At 44.9% G+C, this 17013-nt stretch overlaps 1 protein-coding gene across 2 annotated transcripts in view; it reads left to right on the top strand.

Moving 5' to 3' along the window:
• The window catches only part of grid2ipb (glutamate receptor, ionotropic, delta 2 (Grid2) interacting protein, b), a 68395-nt gene that overhangs the window by 19330 nt on the left and 32052 nt on the right, over window positions 1-17013 (top strand). For both annotated transcript variants that reach the window (XM_068002995.1, XM_068002994.1), the window contains 4 exons: window positions 8407-8664; window positions 14190-14275; window positions 14883-14952; window positions 15500-15594. In XM_068002995.1, the coding sequence (XP_067859096.1) occupies window positions 8407-8664; window positions 14190-14275; window positions 14883-14952; window positions 15500-15594 (509 nt within the window). The remainder of the gene's footprint in view (window positions 1-8406; window positions 8665-14189; window positions 14276-14882; window positions 14953-15499; window positions 15595-17013) is intronic.

Raw genomic sequence — 17013 nt, forward strand, 5'->3', positions numbered from 1 at the left:
ATCCCTTAATTCCCCTGGACTCCAAAAATCTATCGATCTCAGCCTTGAATATACTCAACAACTCAGCATCCGCAGCCCTCTGGGGTAGAGAATTCCAAAGATTCACAACCCTCTCAGTGAAGAAATTCCTCCTCATCTCAGTCTTAAATGGCCCACCTCTTATCCTGCGAATATGCCCCCTAGTTCTAGACTCTTCAGCTGGGGGAAACAACCTCTCACCATCTACCCTGTCAAACCCCCTCAGAATCTTTTATGTTTCAATGAGATCACCTCTCATTCTTTTAAACTCCAGAGAGTATAGGCCCATTCTCCTCAACCTCATTTCATAGGACAACCCTTTCATCCCAGGAATCAATCTAGTGAACCTTCATTGCACCGCCTATAAATCAAGTATGTCCTTCCTTAGATAAGGAGACCAAAACTGTACACAGTACTCATCAAAGCCCTGTACAACTGTAGTAATTGTACTCTTGTACTCCAATCCCCTTGCAATAAAGGCCAACATGCCATTTGCCTTCCTAATTATTGGTGTACTTGCATACTAACTTTTTGTGTTTCTTGTATGAGGACACCCAAATCTCACTGAACACCAACATTTAATAGTTTCTCACCATTTAAAAGATATTCTGTTTTTCTATTCTTCCTACCAAAGTAAATAACCTCACATTTCCTCACATTATACTCCATCTGCCACCTTCTTGCCCACTCACTTAACCTGTCTATATCCCTTTGCAGACACTTTGTGTCCTCTTTACAACTTACTTTCCCACCTAGCTTTGTATCGTCAGCAAACTTGGATACATTACACTCGGTCCCTTCATCTAAGTCATTAATATAGATAGTAAATAGCTGAGGCCCAAGCTCCGATCCTTGCGGCACCCCACTAGTCACAGCCTGCCAACCTGAAAATGATCTGTTTATCCCTACTCTCTTTTTTCCTTCCGTTAACCAATCCTCTATCCATACTAATATATTATCCCCAACCCCATGAGCCCTTATCTTGCGTAACAACCTTTTATGTGGCACCTTATCAAATGCCTTTTGAAAATCCAAATATTCGAGGATGTTGCCAGGGCTGGAGAATTTTAGCTATGAGAAAAGATTGGATAGGCTGGGGTTGTTCTCTTTGGAACAGAGGAGGCTAAGGGGTGATTTAATTGAGGTGTATAAAATTATGAGGGGCCTAGATAGAGTGGATAGGAAGGACCTATTTCCCTTAGCGGAAAGGTCAATAACCAGGATGTGGAGATGCCGGTGATGGACTGGGGTTGACAATTGTAAACAATTTTACAACACCAAGTTATAGTCCAGCAATTTTATTTTAAATTCACAAGCTTTCGGAGACTTCCTCCTTCCTCAGGTAAATGTTCAGGAGCTCCTTGAAGCCTACGCATTTATACATATAGAACAATACATGGTGTTTACAGAATGCCCCTGCAACTGCCCGTTGCCAAGGCAATCACCGTGTTCAGACAGAGAGGTGTCACCTGCAGAACCCCCGAATACACATTCAACAAAAAAACAAACAGGAAAAAAAACAGAGAGAGGCAGAAACATCCGGAAGGCAGAGAAAGCCAGCAAATGACCCATTATATTAAAAACAGATAACATTTGTTCGCTGGTGGGGTAACGTGTAGCGTGACATGAACCCAAGATCCCGGTTGAGGCCGTCCTCATGGGTGCGGAACTTGGCTATCAATTTCTGCTCGACGATTTTGCGTTGTGGTGTGTCTCGAAGGCCGCCTTGGAGTACGCTTACCCGAAGGTCGGTGGATGAATGTCCATGACTGCTGTCGGGGAACACTTCAGCAGTCATGGACATTCATCCACCGACCTTCGGGTAAGCGTACTCCAACGCGGCCTTCGAGACACACGACAACGCAAAATCGTCGAGCAGAAATTGATAGCCAAGTTCCGCACCCATGAGGACGGCCTCAACCGGGATCTTGGGTTCATGTCACGCTACACGTTACCCCACCAGCGAACAAATGTTATCTGTTTTTAATATAATGGGTCATTTGCTGGCTTTCTCTGCCTTCCGGATGTTTCTGCCTCTCTCTGTTTTTTTTCCTGTTTGTTTTTTTGTTGAATGTGTATTCGGGGGTTCTGCAGGTGACACCTCTCTGTCTGAACACGGTGATTGCCTTGGCAACGGGCAGTTGCAGGGGCATTCTGTAAACACCATGTATTGTTCTATATGTATAAATGCGTAGGCTTCAAGGAGCTCCTGAACATTTACCTGAGGAAGGAGGAAGTCTCCGAAAGCTTGTGAATTTAAAATAAAATTGCTGGACTATAACTTGGTGTTGTAAAATTGTTTACAATAACCAGGAGGCATAGATTTAAAGTGATTGGTAGAAGGATTGGAGGGGAGCTGATGAAAAATCTTTTCACCCAAAGGGTGGTGGGGGTCTGGAACTCACTGTAGAGGTGGAAACCCACAACTCATTTAAAAAGTACCTGGATGTGCATCTGAAGTGCCGTGACCTACAAGGCTACGGACCAAGTGCTGGAAAGTAGGATTAGGCTGGGTGGCTCATTTTCAGCCGGAGCGGACACGATGGGCCAAATGGCCTCCTTCTGCGCTGTAATTTTTCTATCATTCTATACTACATCCACTGGTTCCCCTTTATCTACCCTGCTAGTTACATCCTCAAAAAACTCGAAGAAATTTGTCAAACACGATTTCCCTTTCATAAAACCATGTTGACTCTGCCTAATCATATTATGATGTTCTAAGTGCCCTATTACCACTCCCTTAATAATGGATTCCAGCATTTTCCCGATGACTGATGTCAGGCTACCTGGCCTGTAGTTCCCTGTTTTCTCTCTCCCTCTTTTCTTGAATAGCGGGGTTACATTTGCTACCTTCCAATCCACTGGGACCGTTCTAGAATCTAGGGATTTTGGAAGATCACAACCAATGCATCCACTATGTCTGCAGCCACCTCTTTTAGAACCCTAGGTATAGGCCATCAGTTCCTGGGGATTTATCGGTTTATAGTCCCATTAGCTTCTCCAGTACTTTTCCTCTACTGATATTAATTACTTTAAGTTCCTCACTCTCATTTCCTTATTCCCCGTTATATTTTGTTCTGCCTCAGCTTCTAAGGGACCAACATTTACTTTTGCTATTCCCTTCCTTTTTACTCACTTGTCGAAGCTCTTACAATCCGTTTTTATATTTCTTGCAAGTTTCTTTCATATTCTATTTTCTCCCTTTTAATCAATTTTTTGGCCATCCTTTGCTGGTTTCTAAAACTCTCCCAATCCTCAGGCTTACTACTTTTCACTACATTATAGGCCTCTTTTAATCTAATACTATCCTTAACTTCTTTAGTTAGCCACGGATGAATCACTTTTCCCGTGGAGTTTTTATTTCTCAATGGTATGTACATATGTACAATGGTATGTTGAGAATATTGAAATATTTCTTTAAATGTTTGCCACTGCTTATCTACCATCATACCCTTTAATCTAATTTCCCAATCTACCTTAGCCAACTCACCCCTCATACCTATATAATTGGCTTTATTTAAGTTTAAGACTCTAGTTTCTGACTTAAGTTCATCACTCTCAAACTCAATGTGAAATTCTATCATATTATGATCACTCTTCCTCAGAGGATCCTTTACTGTGAGATTACTAATTAACCCTGTCTCTTTACACAATACAAGATCTAAAATAGCCTGTTCCCTGGTTGGTTCCATGACGTATTGTTCTAGGAAACTCTCTTGAATGCATTCCATGAATTCGTCCTCTAGACTACCTTTGCTGATTTGATTTGTCCAGTCTATATGAAGATTAAAGTTCCCCATGATTACTGCATTACCTTTGTTACAAGCTCCTATTTTTTCTTGATTAATACTCTGACAAACGGTATAGCTATTACTAGGGTGCTATAAACTACTCCCATCAGTGTTTTCTGCCCCTTGTTATTTCTTTTTTCCACCCATACTGATTCTACTTCCTGATCTTCCGAGCCAAGATCCTTTCTCACCATTGGAGCTTTTTTTATCCAACTGAGAGGGCAGACGGGACCTCGGTTTAATGGTCTCATCCGAAAAAAGGAATTAAATAAATATTTTACTTTTTTTTTACTGGAAATGAGAATGTAGGAGTACTAGAGGAGGATATGGAACAAATGTAGAATAAACTTGGTTCTGAACAAATTAGCAGAATTTAGAGTGAATATGTCACTGGGCCCTGTCAGCATGTATGCAAGGCTGTTGAGAGAAGTCAAAAAGGAGATAGCAGAGGCCCTGACAACAATTTTTCAATCCTTGTTAAAGATGCAAATTGTGTGGTTGGCCTGGAGAGTAGCCGGTGTAAGAACTTTGTTCATTAACGGAGAGAAAGATAAACCAGGTCACTATAGACCAGTTAATCCAACATCAGTTGTGGGCAAACTCTTAGAATCCATAATTTGAGATAAAATTAATGAACATTTACAAGTGAATGGGTTAATCAAGGACAGCTATCAGGGATTTATTAAAGACAAGTTAATTAATTTATTGGAACTTATTGAAGAAATGGCCAATTAGATAAATAAATCAGTGTACCACAATAATGCCAGGGCTGGAAATTATAGTTATGAGGAGAGACCTAAGATACTGCAACTATTTCCACAGGAACCAATAAGGTTAAGAGGAGATTTAATAGAGATTTTTTTAAATTATGAAGGGTTTTGATAGAGTGAATAGAGAAAGACCATTTCTCTGGTAATCACCGATGAGGGGTCATCAATTTAAAATTGCCACCAAGAGAGTGAGGACAGAGGTTGGGAGAAATTTCTTTACCTAGAGGGTTGTTGGAACATGGAATGCTTTGTCACAGGGAGTAGGTGAAGCAAAGACCACTTTGTCTGATAAAGGAAAATTAGATAAATATTTGAAGCAAGGGAAGATACAGGGCTATGAGGAGAGAGTAGGGCAGTGGGATTAGTCTTGGATTGCTCTAGTGAAGAACAGGTACAGACATGATGTGTTGAATGGTCTCCTTCTGTGCTGTAAACGTGCATGGCTCTATGGTACATTCTCAGGCTGAAAGCATCTGTTTGCTCTGTTTTTGTAGGAGAGGTTGCTCACGACCTTCAGGAGAGAACCTTTGCTGGTGGCAGACAACCTAACCTCCATCACCTCAATTGGCATGAGGAGCAGGCCCTCCAACTAATTGGTAGGAAGGCCAATGAGGAAGTGGGTGATTTAGAACTTGGTAGCTTTGTGCCAGCCCAGCAAGGTAGGCTAGCTCGAACATTGTCTTCTTGCTGGCTCTTTGCACTCAGTAAAGGACTAATAGGCAGCCACATATGCCGCTCTGCTGCAAGGCATCATATTGTCCTTACTACTTTGTGCACAGCCATTGGCTACATACCCTATGCTAACACATGTTCCTTTCTTTTTGTGCCTCCCAAGATGATGCTGCTACCAGGGAGAAGCAGGAAGCAGCCTCATAACAAGCATCTGTCAAGCACTCCAGATCCTTCAAGCACCAGCACAGAAATAACCCCTTCTGGGAATCAGATAGAGGGAGTCAGCAGGTAGAACATGGTCAGTCACCAAGCACCAGTGAAGGTGGCAGACGAGCACCAACAAGGGGAAATTATGGATAAGCAGACAGCTACTGCGGGACCCATGGATTTGTACCTTGCAGGCTGTGTACTGATCTGTATTGATTAATCAGCAGAATTTCCTCATACAGTCTTTTAAGAATCTTCAGAACTCCTTGTATGGAATGGTGGAGAACATTGACATCTGTGTAGATTTTCAAGAGTCCACAGAGCACAATGGAGCAAGAGGCATCTCTAGAGCAATATGTGGACACAGGGGCCAAGCACTGATGCTACCATTGAGACCTTGGGCTTCAATGAACATTGGTGTTGGGGGCAAACATTCTGGGATGATTGTGAAGACAGGGGGATTTAGCCCTGACTGTTGGTACTGGGCAGGTGTAGCACTGATAGAACCAAAGAACTGTTCATGTAGGGGCTCAAGAGCTGCTTTTAACTGAAGGACCAGTCAGTCACTCCTTGACACATCAATTTGCCCGGCCATGTATCAGCTTCGGCCAGTTCTCCTTCCTCTTGTTCTGCATTGAAGGCTGTGGGCTTGCCTTCCAGCCCTTCTGGATGTATGAGTTCCTCTCTATGAATGGCGAAGTTGTACAGCACAGATCAGACACAGATGACCTTGGCTGCTTTGTCAGGGCTGTAGAGCAAGTTCCCACCTGATCTGTCCAGACAGTGGAAGTCCTGCTTCAGCACATTGATTGTAAACTCACCAGGATTTGGGCAGAGGCCTTAGCCTGATTATATTTTCTATTTGCCTCATGTGGAAATTCCTGACTGATGTTAATGGCTAAAGCTGCAAGGGGTAGCCCTGGTCTCCCAGGAAGCATCCATCCAGTCTGCCTTCCCCTTCAAATAGCGGTGGCTCCATGGTCTGGTACAAGATAATATCATGGCTGCTGCTAGAGTGTCTTACAGTCAGGTGCATTATTGTGCTTTGGTGGTCCAACACCGCCAGAACATTGGTGAAATAGTATCTTTTTAATTCATATATACCATGTGATTGTTCTAGTTGCTCAGATAGCTTCACAGGCACCATCAATGAGGCCCTGCAGTTTTAGGAAACCGGATACCTGGTAGAAGTGCTGCGCCTTCTCAAATTGTTGCCTCTTTTCGTTGGGGAAAGTGATCTGTGTTGTCCCTGGTAAACAAGACTTCAGTGACCTGTTTGGTGTATTGGTGAGCCAGCATCTGACTAATTTGAAAAATATCACCAACAGTGGCGGAAAAGGACCCGGTGGTATAGAAATTCAATACTGTGGTGACTTTCACTGCAACTAGTGGGACTGTCCCTTTGGTGGATCTAGTCTGCAGGTCAGGCTCCAGAAGATGGCATATCTCAGTGACAGCTTTCCTGCTGAAGTGTAGATGGTGAAGGCAGCCAGTCACTGCGAACATGCTGGAGTAGTAATGCCTGGATTAGATAACATAGTTCCTGGGTCACTTGAAGTGCAAGCGCACCTGCCTTGCCTCCCTCTGCTGGAACACCTCTGCCCCCTCCAGACCCAAGGCAGCCATTGGCAGAAGCAAGACAGCCACTGGCAGAACCTAATGGAAAGCTCATGCTGAGCGCTGTGCTCGTAGCTGCAGTTGACTAGTTGCAGCAGAAATGCTGCTATTGCAGGTGACCAACAAAGGAGAGCTATATAGCAGAAGAACAGCAGCAAGCAGAAGAAACAAATAACTGCACTAGCTATAACGAATAAAGTTCAGTGATGCCAAGTCAAAAAACAGCATAATCCAACTATCACAAATCAGGCAACCTCGCTTTAAGTGGTGCTGTTCTGTAGCAAACAGCATGGAGGCTCCCTGGTGCCCACTTTATCCAAATGCTCAGTGAATGAAATTCTGTGCTGCAAAAGACCACTGGGAATTCATCATGGGACCTCAATAGATTTAAATAATTTGCTGGGCAGTAATCAGGCTTGAAGCAGGGCCTCCAAAAGTCAGAGAATTTCCTCTCCCACAGAATCAGTTCAGCAGCAAGCCCACCCAAGCCTACGCTACCCAATTCCACGTGCTCCCTTACTGTAGGTTGGGCCCACTCCCCGGGGCGATGTCAGGGAATCAGCCCTAGTATTTCCAGACCATTCTTGTTTTTAAATTGAGGACCATCAATCTGTTGGATTGTTAGAGCAGTCACTGCACTGTGTGCGTCACTGTGCTGTGTGCGTAGGTTGAACACATTGCCCCCACAGGCAGTTTCACTCAGAAGCTGCTCTCTTTAACCTTTTAAATCATCGCCTTTCAGAGAATGATTGGAACAAGTTAAAAAAGAATGGCCTGTGAGCTGGGGCTTCAGATAGTTAAAGAATCTTAACAGATATTCTACATGATGGCTGTGTGGATGTTCACACTGAAGAATGTTCAGATCCCTGAGCAGGAGGCACAGAGACCATTGAAATTGTGACTGTCAGTTTCCTCCAACCTAGAACATAGCAGATTGGAGCAGCTAAACACACTCTAAATATAGCCTACGTTTTAGTGTGAATCTGTTGAGACATTCATCTGAATGCTAAACTAATATTAAAATGCCTGCAGTGCAGGTGCCTTGTGTATTAGAATGGGAACCTGTGTAAGTGTATAGATAAATTGTCAGATCAACAGGATTGTCAGCTTAAAGAGCGAACCTGGCACTGCCTACGGTTTCAGAAAATAGACACTCACGTGGGTAAAGTAAATGAGTGCAGATGAAGCAGTGTTAACCGGAGGTGGTGATTAGCTCCATCCTCCCCAACTGTTTGCTCACACCTGCTCGTAGTCAGACAGTCGGTTGTGGCTTGTGCTGGAGGCTCGTGGCTTAATGTTTCCCCTTTTCTCCTCTTCATCATGTTTGCCAGGATTTTCATCCCGAAGAAGCACCGGCAGCGCTTCGACGATGTGGTGTCGCAGAGCCTCATCAGCAAAGTTTGCAGCAGCAAAAGCAGGGCCAGCAACACCAGCCGCCTGCGCAGGAGCAGGAGCGAAGACCACCAGGAACGCCTGCTCGTCTCCACCCGCGCCAGCTCAACCCCTCGGAACCCAGAGGAACCGGGGCAGAGCATCAGAAAGACGGGCTCTGTCTTAGGAGGCAGTGTGAGGGCAGCAGCCTCCCGCAGGTAAAGAAACAGGTTTCCTCTGTCATAGACTCAGTATCAACCTGTATCACAGTATGAGTGCACAGAGCTCTGTACTAGTGCTACCAGTGTGACACTGTCATTAAAAGACTCCTTGAAATAACACAACACATTAGTCAGGTTTAGCTAAATTGTCACGGTATTGTGGGGGGAGCTCTATCCTGCATCTTACTGTGTTTTACCTGAACTTGGAGTGCTTGGTGGGGTGATGCAATATTGTATGCTTTGGAGACCACTTGTGTCACGTTTGCACTGACCAGTGCTTGTGCTGCCAGGTTTACATTGGCACATTCTCATAATGGTTTGTGTTTACATTGCTGCATCTTTCAGACACATGAACACCATATGTGTTTGAGTTGATACATGCTTGTGTGGTTTGCGTTGTGTTCTTGTACAAGGTTTGCATTGGTGCGTTCTCGGGTTGTGTTTGGATTGGTGCGTTCTCGGGTTGTGTTTGCATTGGTGCGTTCTCGGGTTGTGTTTGCATTGGTGCGTTCTCGGGTTGTGTTTGCATTGGTGTGATCTTATGCTTTGTGTTGGTGCCACCTTTTGTTGCGTAGGTGTCAATGCATCTTGTACAGAGATTGTGTTGGTGCACTGACATGCCTGCTTGCATCGGTGCATTCTCATGTCATGCTTGTGTTGGAGCACTGTCAATTGTGCCAATATTGGTGCACTTTAGTGTTTGTGTTGATAAATTGTCATGTCATGCTTACATTAGCATGTTGTGCTTGCATCTGTGCATTCTTGTGCAATATGTATGTTGTTTTGCTCTTGTGTTGTGTTTGCATTGGTTCCCTGTTGTGACATGTGCATTCTTGTCTTATGCTTCTGTCGGTGCACTCTCCTGTAGTGTTTATGTTGTTGCACTGTTATGCTGTCCTTGACTTGGTGTGCTGTCATGTAGAGGCAGTATGTTCTTGTGTAGTACTTGTGGTGCTGCACTCGCGTGTAGTGAATGTGTTGGTGTGCTCTCATGTAACGATAGTGATGATGTGCTCCCAGGTAGTACTTGTGATGGCCTGCTCTTGTGTCGTGAATGTCAATTCTTTTATTCGCTGACATGCTCTTCTCCCAGGTTTGTTTTGTTAGTGCTCACACTGTTTATGTTCACACTGATGTTGCTCTTCTCGTGTTGTCTTTGCATTGAAATTCGTACATTGCTCACATCAGTGGAAACTCTACTGCTTTTTGGGTTTGTGATGATCCACGCTCCGGCGGGGTTTACATTGATCCATTTTTCAGATACATTTCAGTGAAGATGTACACTGTGGTCATGTTTTTAGTGATGCTTTCTCCATCCCCATTTTACAATAACCTATGCAATGCTTTAGAGGGCTCCTGTGTTCTTCTTCAACGGTGTTGGAGTGCGATCAACACAAACTCAACTAGTGAGTCATCATAAACATGAGTGCAGTGTGTATCAACGCAAACTTGACCTGAGCATGAATCACTACTAACATACTTGTACCGGGCACCAACTAGGACTAGGGTCAATGCTAACACAGTTAGGTTTGAACTATGCTTCGTTGGTATTTGTGTTGACACTTGCTATGCATATGTTAACAGTGGCCCATGCTTTAACTATGTTGGTGTTGACCTATGCACTGGCCGTATTTGCACAGGCGCTAGATCTTCATGTATTTGTATTAACTCTAACTCTTGCTGTGTTAGCATTGACCCCAGTTCTGGCGGTGTTTGCGTTGACCCTAGTTCTGGCGGTGTTTGTTTGTGTTGATCCTAGTTCAGGCTGTGTTAGCATTGACCCTAATCCTAGTTGGTGCCTGGTACAAGTGTGTTAGTAGTGATTCATGTTCAGGTCAAGTTTATGTTGATACACACTGCACTCATGTTTATGATGACCCACTAGTTGTGTTTGTGTTGATTGCTTTCCAACACTGTTGAAGAAGAACACAGGAGCCCTCTAAATCTGCGGGTCCAGCGATCCTCGCACTTATGCTGGCACTGTGCCACCGGTGACTTCCACCGGAGTATGTAGGGTCAGGTGGCAGGCATTAATTTGAATTCCCCCAGTGGGTGCCCACGTCACTAAGGATGTGTCTTGGGAACCCACCTTATGCCGGAGGCGACAAGTTGTGGCTTAGGTGACCAGGCCAGGGACCCCATCTGGAAACGTCCTGACTGTGCCCCCAGCGGGCACCTTGACAAAGGGTCTTTCACTTGCCTGGTCTTTGGGGTCCGGCTGCACAGCCGTTGGTTCACCGTTCATTAAAATTAATGGGAGTGCCGGGTGATAGAATCGCCTCATAGTAATTCCATCAATTTACTTATAGAGCTGCCCTCTGAACTGGAAGTCATTAGCCTAAAATAAAATTAACATTGTTTGTAAACAAGAAAAAAACAGAAATATTTTATTAAATTAATTGACTCATGAGCTTAACTCACTGACTAACTTTCTTTGACCAACCTTTATCCCCTCCCCCCCCCAAACCTGCCTTCCTTTTTCCCTTCTGCTCATCATTCAATATTTCTTTTCCTCCTTAATGTAAATCACTATTCTCCCAGCTGCCCTGAGCCTTGTACTTCGGTCTTTCTTATTCTCAGTCCATCTTCTGTTTCACAGGACCACATCTCTTCATCTCCCCTGCTTATCTGTCCAGGGTCCCTTTCGCTAACTCCTCTCCTCGCCTATGCACGATCTCTCTCTTCATCTTTCCTCTGTGCAGGAACCTTCTCTTCATCTCCTCTGACTCATCTTTGCAGTGCCCCTCTCATTTTTAGTTTTCACTGACTGACTGTTTCTTCCCCTCTTCACTTTCCCTTTTAAAAAAAATTGAACCCTGAAGATTCTCTTTTACTTTTGATTATTTTAAAATCTGCCTCTTCACCCATTTCCTTAAGTGTGTTTATTCATTAACGCTCCTTGAAGCAAGCAACTTGGAAAGGAACTGGACACAAACAAAATGAAAATCAGTGTCAGCCATTTAAGGGACAGTGTGAGAAAGGAAGGCTTCTCATTATTGTCTCAGTGTATTGAGTGGATGCTTGATGTGTGGCAGATCCTGTGTAGAGGCAGTCGCACAGCAACACTGCGATGGCTGAACTTACATCTGAGGGTGTGTGTGGGAGGTTATTTCTGAGACACCACCAAGCTGAAGCTTTAGCCAGCCAGAGATGGCACAGCAAGCAAGCAGCAGCCATCTTACTGATCATTTCATAGACGGTGTTCTGGTATGATATTTGCTGTATGACAGTTGAAGATTCCAGCTCTGGAAACACTGACCCTACCCAATGATTGAAGAGTGAATGAAGAAACAAAATGGAAGAATACCTTCCTGAAAATAAGCAAAGGATTCACAACCAACATGACATTAGAAGGAGTAGATCCTGCCTGACCAACCAAAAGACCCGGGGGAGGGGGGATTTTAACCCTACCTGCAGAAACTGGGCAGGTGGGCAGTTAAAATGGCCCACAAAGCTGCCTGTTTCCTGCCGTATCTGATTTTAACCTGCTCTTCTGAGCAGGCGCCAAGGACACTCACCTGAAGCCAGCGGGGTTCTTCTTTAAACATGCTAATTAAGGTCCGATAATGTCAATTGGACTCTGACGGCATTTTAACACATGTCTAATCCAGAGAATAACTTTTGTAGAGACATTCTGAAATTGGATCAGAACCTTCTGCTCATACCCCACACCTATAGTGAGCAGCGATGTCCATAGCTCCCCCACATTCCATTTCCAGCAGAGACCAGATAGGGCTGCCCCTCTTTGCCCTGGCCAAGGATAAATCCAGACACCTGTGCAACGTAGGCTGGAGGGATCAGACAAAACTGTCACTGTCCACTGGTGACATGTTGCTGTATCTCTGAACCAAGCGACTGAGAAGCTTACACCGTAACAACACACCCCACTTTAATCAAGATGTGGCGATGCCGGTGATGGACTGGGGTTGACAATTGTAAACAATTTTACAACACCAAGTTATAGTCCAGCAATTTTATTTTAAATTCACAAGCTTTCGGAGGCTACCTCCTTCCTCAGGTGAACGATGTGGAAATGAAATCCTCGAAATGAAGTCGCATTTATAATTCACAGAACAATGCTTGGTGAGTACAGACAGTTTTTTCAACTGCCCGTTGCCAAGGCAATCAGTGTGCAGACAGACAGGTGTTACCTGCCAGGTCTCACAGAATATACAAATCACCAAAAAAAAACAACAAACAAAAAAAAACAGAGATAGAGAGGTAGAAACATAGAAAAGACAGCAACTGACCCGTTATATTAAAAACAGATAACATTTGTTCGCTGGTGGGGTAACGTGTAGCGTGACATGAACCCAAGATCCCGGTTGAGGCCGTCCTCATGGGTGCGGAACTTGGCAATCAATTTCTGCTCGACGATTTTGCATTGTGGTGTGTCTCGAAGGCCGCCTTGGAGTATGCTTACCCGAAGGTCGGTGGCTGAATGTCCTTGACTGCTGAAGTGTTCCCCGACTGGGAGGGAACCCTCCTGTTTGGCGATTGTCGCGCGGTGTCCGTTCATCCGTTGTCGCAGTGTCTGCATGGTCTCGCCAATGTACCATGCTCTGGGGCATCCTTTCCTGCAACGTATGAGGTAGACAACGTTGGCCAACGTTGTCTACCTCATACGTTGCAGGAAAGGATGCCCCAGAGCATGGTACATTGGCGAGACCATGCAGACACTGCGACAACGGATGAACGGACACCGCGCAACAATCGCTAAACAGGAGGGTTCCCTCCCAGTCGGGGAACACTTCAGCAGTCAAGGACATTCAGCCACCGACCTTCGGGTAAGCATACTCCAAGGCGGCCTTCGAGACACACCACAACGCAAAATCGTCGAGCAGAAATTGATTGCCAAGTTCCGCACCCATGAGGACGGCCTCAACCGGGATCTTGGGTTCATGTCACGCTACACGTTACCCCACCAGCGAACAAATGTTATCTGTTTTTAATATAACGGGTCAGTTGCTGTCTTTTCTATGTTTCTACCTCTCTATCTCTGTTTTTTTTTGTTTGTTGTTTTTTTTTGGTGATTTGTATATTCTGTGAGACCTGGCAAGTAACACCTGTCTGTCTGCACACTGATTGCCTTGGCAACGGGCAGTTGAAAAAACTGTCTGTACTCACCAAGCATTGTTCTGTGAATTATAAATGCGACTTCATTTCGAGGATTTCATTTCCACATCGTTCACCTGAGGAAGGAGGTAGCCTCCGAAAGCTTGTGAATTTAAAATAAAATTGCTGGACTATAACTTGGTGTTGTAAAATTGTTTACACTTTAATCAAGTCCAGAGAGTTTAGGCATAGCTTGCCAAAAGCCAAGGCTTAGAGCCCCCAAGTGTGCACAGAGACTAGTGCAGTTTCTGTCCATCCTGGCTCTCTGGTCAGATCCAGTTTCTGTCCAACCTGGCTGGCTCTCTGCTGGAACTTTCTTAGAACAAAACTCTTCCTGAGGAAATGTTCCATTAAATTAAAGTGTTTATATTTCAATTAAATTGCAATTATCCGTTTCTTTTTAATAGAACAATTCGAGTGTACAAAGGCCACAAGAGCTTTGGCTTTACCCTGCGTGGCCATGGTCCAGTCTGGCTTGAGTCCATTATCCCAGGTGAGCTGTAAATTGTTCCCAGGTATGCCAGTGAAACGATAGCTTGTCCCTGCATACAGTGATTATCGGATTTTGTTAATGAGAAGTTGCAGAGAATCTGCCGGAGATTTCATGTTGCTGGATTGATTTATTCCCTCTTCACTGTGATCAATCGGGCGATGTTTATAGTGAGTGAGGTGGGTGTTGCTGAGCAGCTGGACCTGCCCCGATAATGAGGCCAGCAACAGAGAGTGCACAGCATCACACTTAGGGTGGGGGGGTGGTGGGCACAGATGATGCTTCAGCAGTGGGAGGCACAGGAGGCTCTGTGGCAGTAAGAGAGTATGGATGGTGCTTCAGCAGCGAGTCACAGATGACACTGTGGCATTGGGGATATGGGTTGGGAGCGCGAGGGAAGGCACAGGATCCATTTTCCAGGGCCAATCTCCTGCCTGGTCAGAATGGTGCTGGAATAGCACGTCCTCAGGCTTAGGGAAAGTGGGGTGGAGAGTGACGGGACAGTAAAAGAAGGTGTGAGAATTATGCCAGTGTAAAGCTTTTGGCGGTAGTGATGGTTATGACGTGTTTGCTGGGCCTCCCTCTGTAGCTCACTATGTGTCTCTTTCAGGAAGTCCAGCCGAGAAATCCGGATTGAAGGCAGGGGATCGAATCCTGTTTCTCAACGGGCTGGACATGAGGTGGGTTCAGAACGTTTACTGCATAAGTTGCACGTGCTAACGGATGATAATATGTTAAGTGTTGGGCGGGAGTGCTGGGTTAGTGTTGGGCGGGAGCGGGAATGCAGGGTACATACAGGATAAAATTCCCTGTATGCTGCCTGATCAAGGGCAGGTATGGTACCTGTGAGATGCAGGGTAAAGCTTTCCTCTGTCCCAACAATGTGCTTTAACCTCACCTTTAGAAGAGCATCTCTTACTGCATCCATGCAATATTTCCAAAACCAACTATCCCACAGTCTCTCTGAGTGAGATTGATAGACGAGGGGCAGTCTTGTGGTGGGAGCTGCATCCTCTAGGAACTGGGTTGAGACTGTCAAGTGAAAGAGGCTCATTCAATCAATCTGGGCTGGATCCTATCGTAGGCCCCAGAGTACAGTGACTGCTGGTTTCTCAGTTGTTCTGTGATTAAACAGTTCGTTCCAGTCGCGTGTGTCGGATTAAATCCTGCAAACTGTGAGCAACAGGGTGATTGCCTGGTAACCACGTTTATTTGTGTGTGTTTTAGAAACTGCCCTCATGAGAAGGTGGTGGCCATGTTACAGGGGAGCGGAGCGATGCCCACTCTCGTGGTGGAAGATGGGCCTTTTAATTTCCCCCTCGGTAAGTGGCGTTGCAGTCAGACATCATTTGTGAGTGTAGCGCTCGTACATTGCGATGTGTCACCGGGTTATCCTGATCGTTGGCGGGAACCCCAGATAAATGAGATAAACAGGCATTGTGCCGAAGTTATGGAAACCAATCAGGAGAACCCCCCCACCCTAGGAAATTCCCATTGGTTTGTTTAGTTAAGAGTGTCGTACAGGTGATGCAGTCCTGAGTCATCTGCGCTTTACAAGAGGCCCATCCTCGCTTTTCCGGTCAATGTCACACAGGAAGCTCAGCTACTCCTCCAAAATCTGCTCATATGGGCTGTGGCTGTTTGTAACAGTCCAGACCCTCTACCCAACAAGCACAGTACAGATTCCAACACTTGGGTAGATACTGGCCATTCTCAGTAAATTTATAACTCTCAGTGCGAACCAATAGCACACACTGGAATATCCCACATGCACGCTTTAACTTCAGCACTTCACAAAATTTAAGATAATGCTGTGGTATAAGATGTCCCTTTTTAAAATCGTAGAGCACAGAACCTCAATCACTGTCCTCCATGACAGACACCATCGGGAAACCAAGTCAAAGGGTGGGGTGGAAGGTCTGTCTGTGATGGAGCTAAAACTCCCACTTTCAATTCAGGAGTGCTCCAGCTGAGACCAAGAGTTCAAGTTACTGTTTATTTAGCAGGGTAATGATTATGTGGAGTTACTGTTTGTCTAGGAGTGTAAAGATTACTTATTGTGTAACTGCTCAGAATTATTCAGCAGGGTAAGGGTTAACTATTGTACCTTGAGGAGTCACTGTTTGTTCAGCAGGATAATGATTATTCACTGTGTAACTGTACAGTTACTGTTTATTCTGAGGGTCAAGGGTTACTCCATGTGTAACTGTAGGGAATTGCTGTTTTTTCAGTAGGGTAAGGGTTACTGACTCTGTTTTTACAGTTGCTGTACATTCAGCAGGGTAAGGGTTACTTACTGTAAGGAACAGTTATTTATTCAGCAGGGTAAGGATTACTCACTATGTAATTTTAGAATTACTGTTTATTCAGCAGGGTAAGGGTTACTCACCATGTAAATGAACAGATACTGTTTATTCAGTGGAATAAGGATTATTCTGCTGCCCAACTCTTCTCTCACACAAAGTCCTGCATACTCATCACCCTCATCCTTGCCAAAGTCTACTTGCTTTATCCAGTGGCAGACACCAAAACAGTTGGAATCTTCAGTGAAGGGTCATGTGTCCTGAGACACTCTTCCCTCTATATCACTCTCCTGTGTCAGAGACACTGTTTAACGACAGGTGGAAACAGAACTCTGATTGATGTGAGAATGTCCTGCTCCTGAACAACTACACACTGACAGTTTGCTCTGGGTGGATGTGCACTGTTTTTTTTTGACTGTGTGCTGCCCGCTAGCACCT

This window comes from Heptranchias perlo, chromosome 22 (genome assembly GCF_035084215.1).
Source record: "Heptranchias perlo isolate sHepPer1 chromosome 22, sHepPer1.hap1, whole genome shotgun sequence".
Classification (NCBI taxonomy): Eukaryota; Metazoa; Chordata; class Chondrichthyes; order Hexanchiformes; family Hexanchidae; genus Heptranchias; species Heptranchias perlo.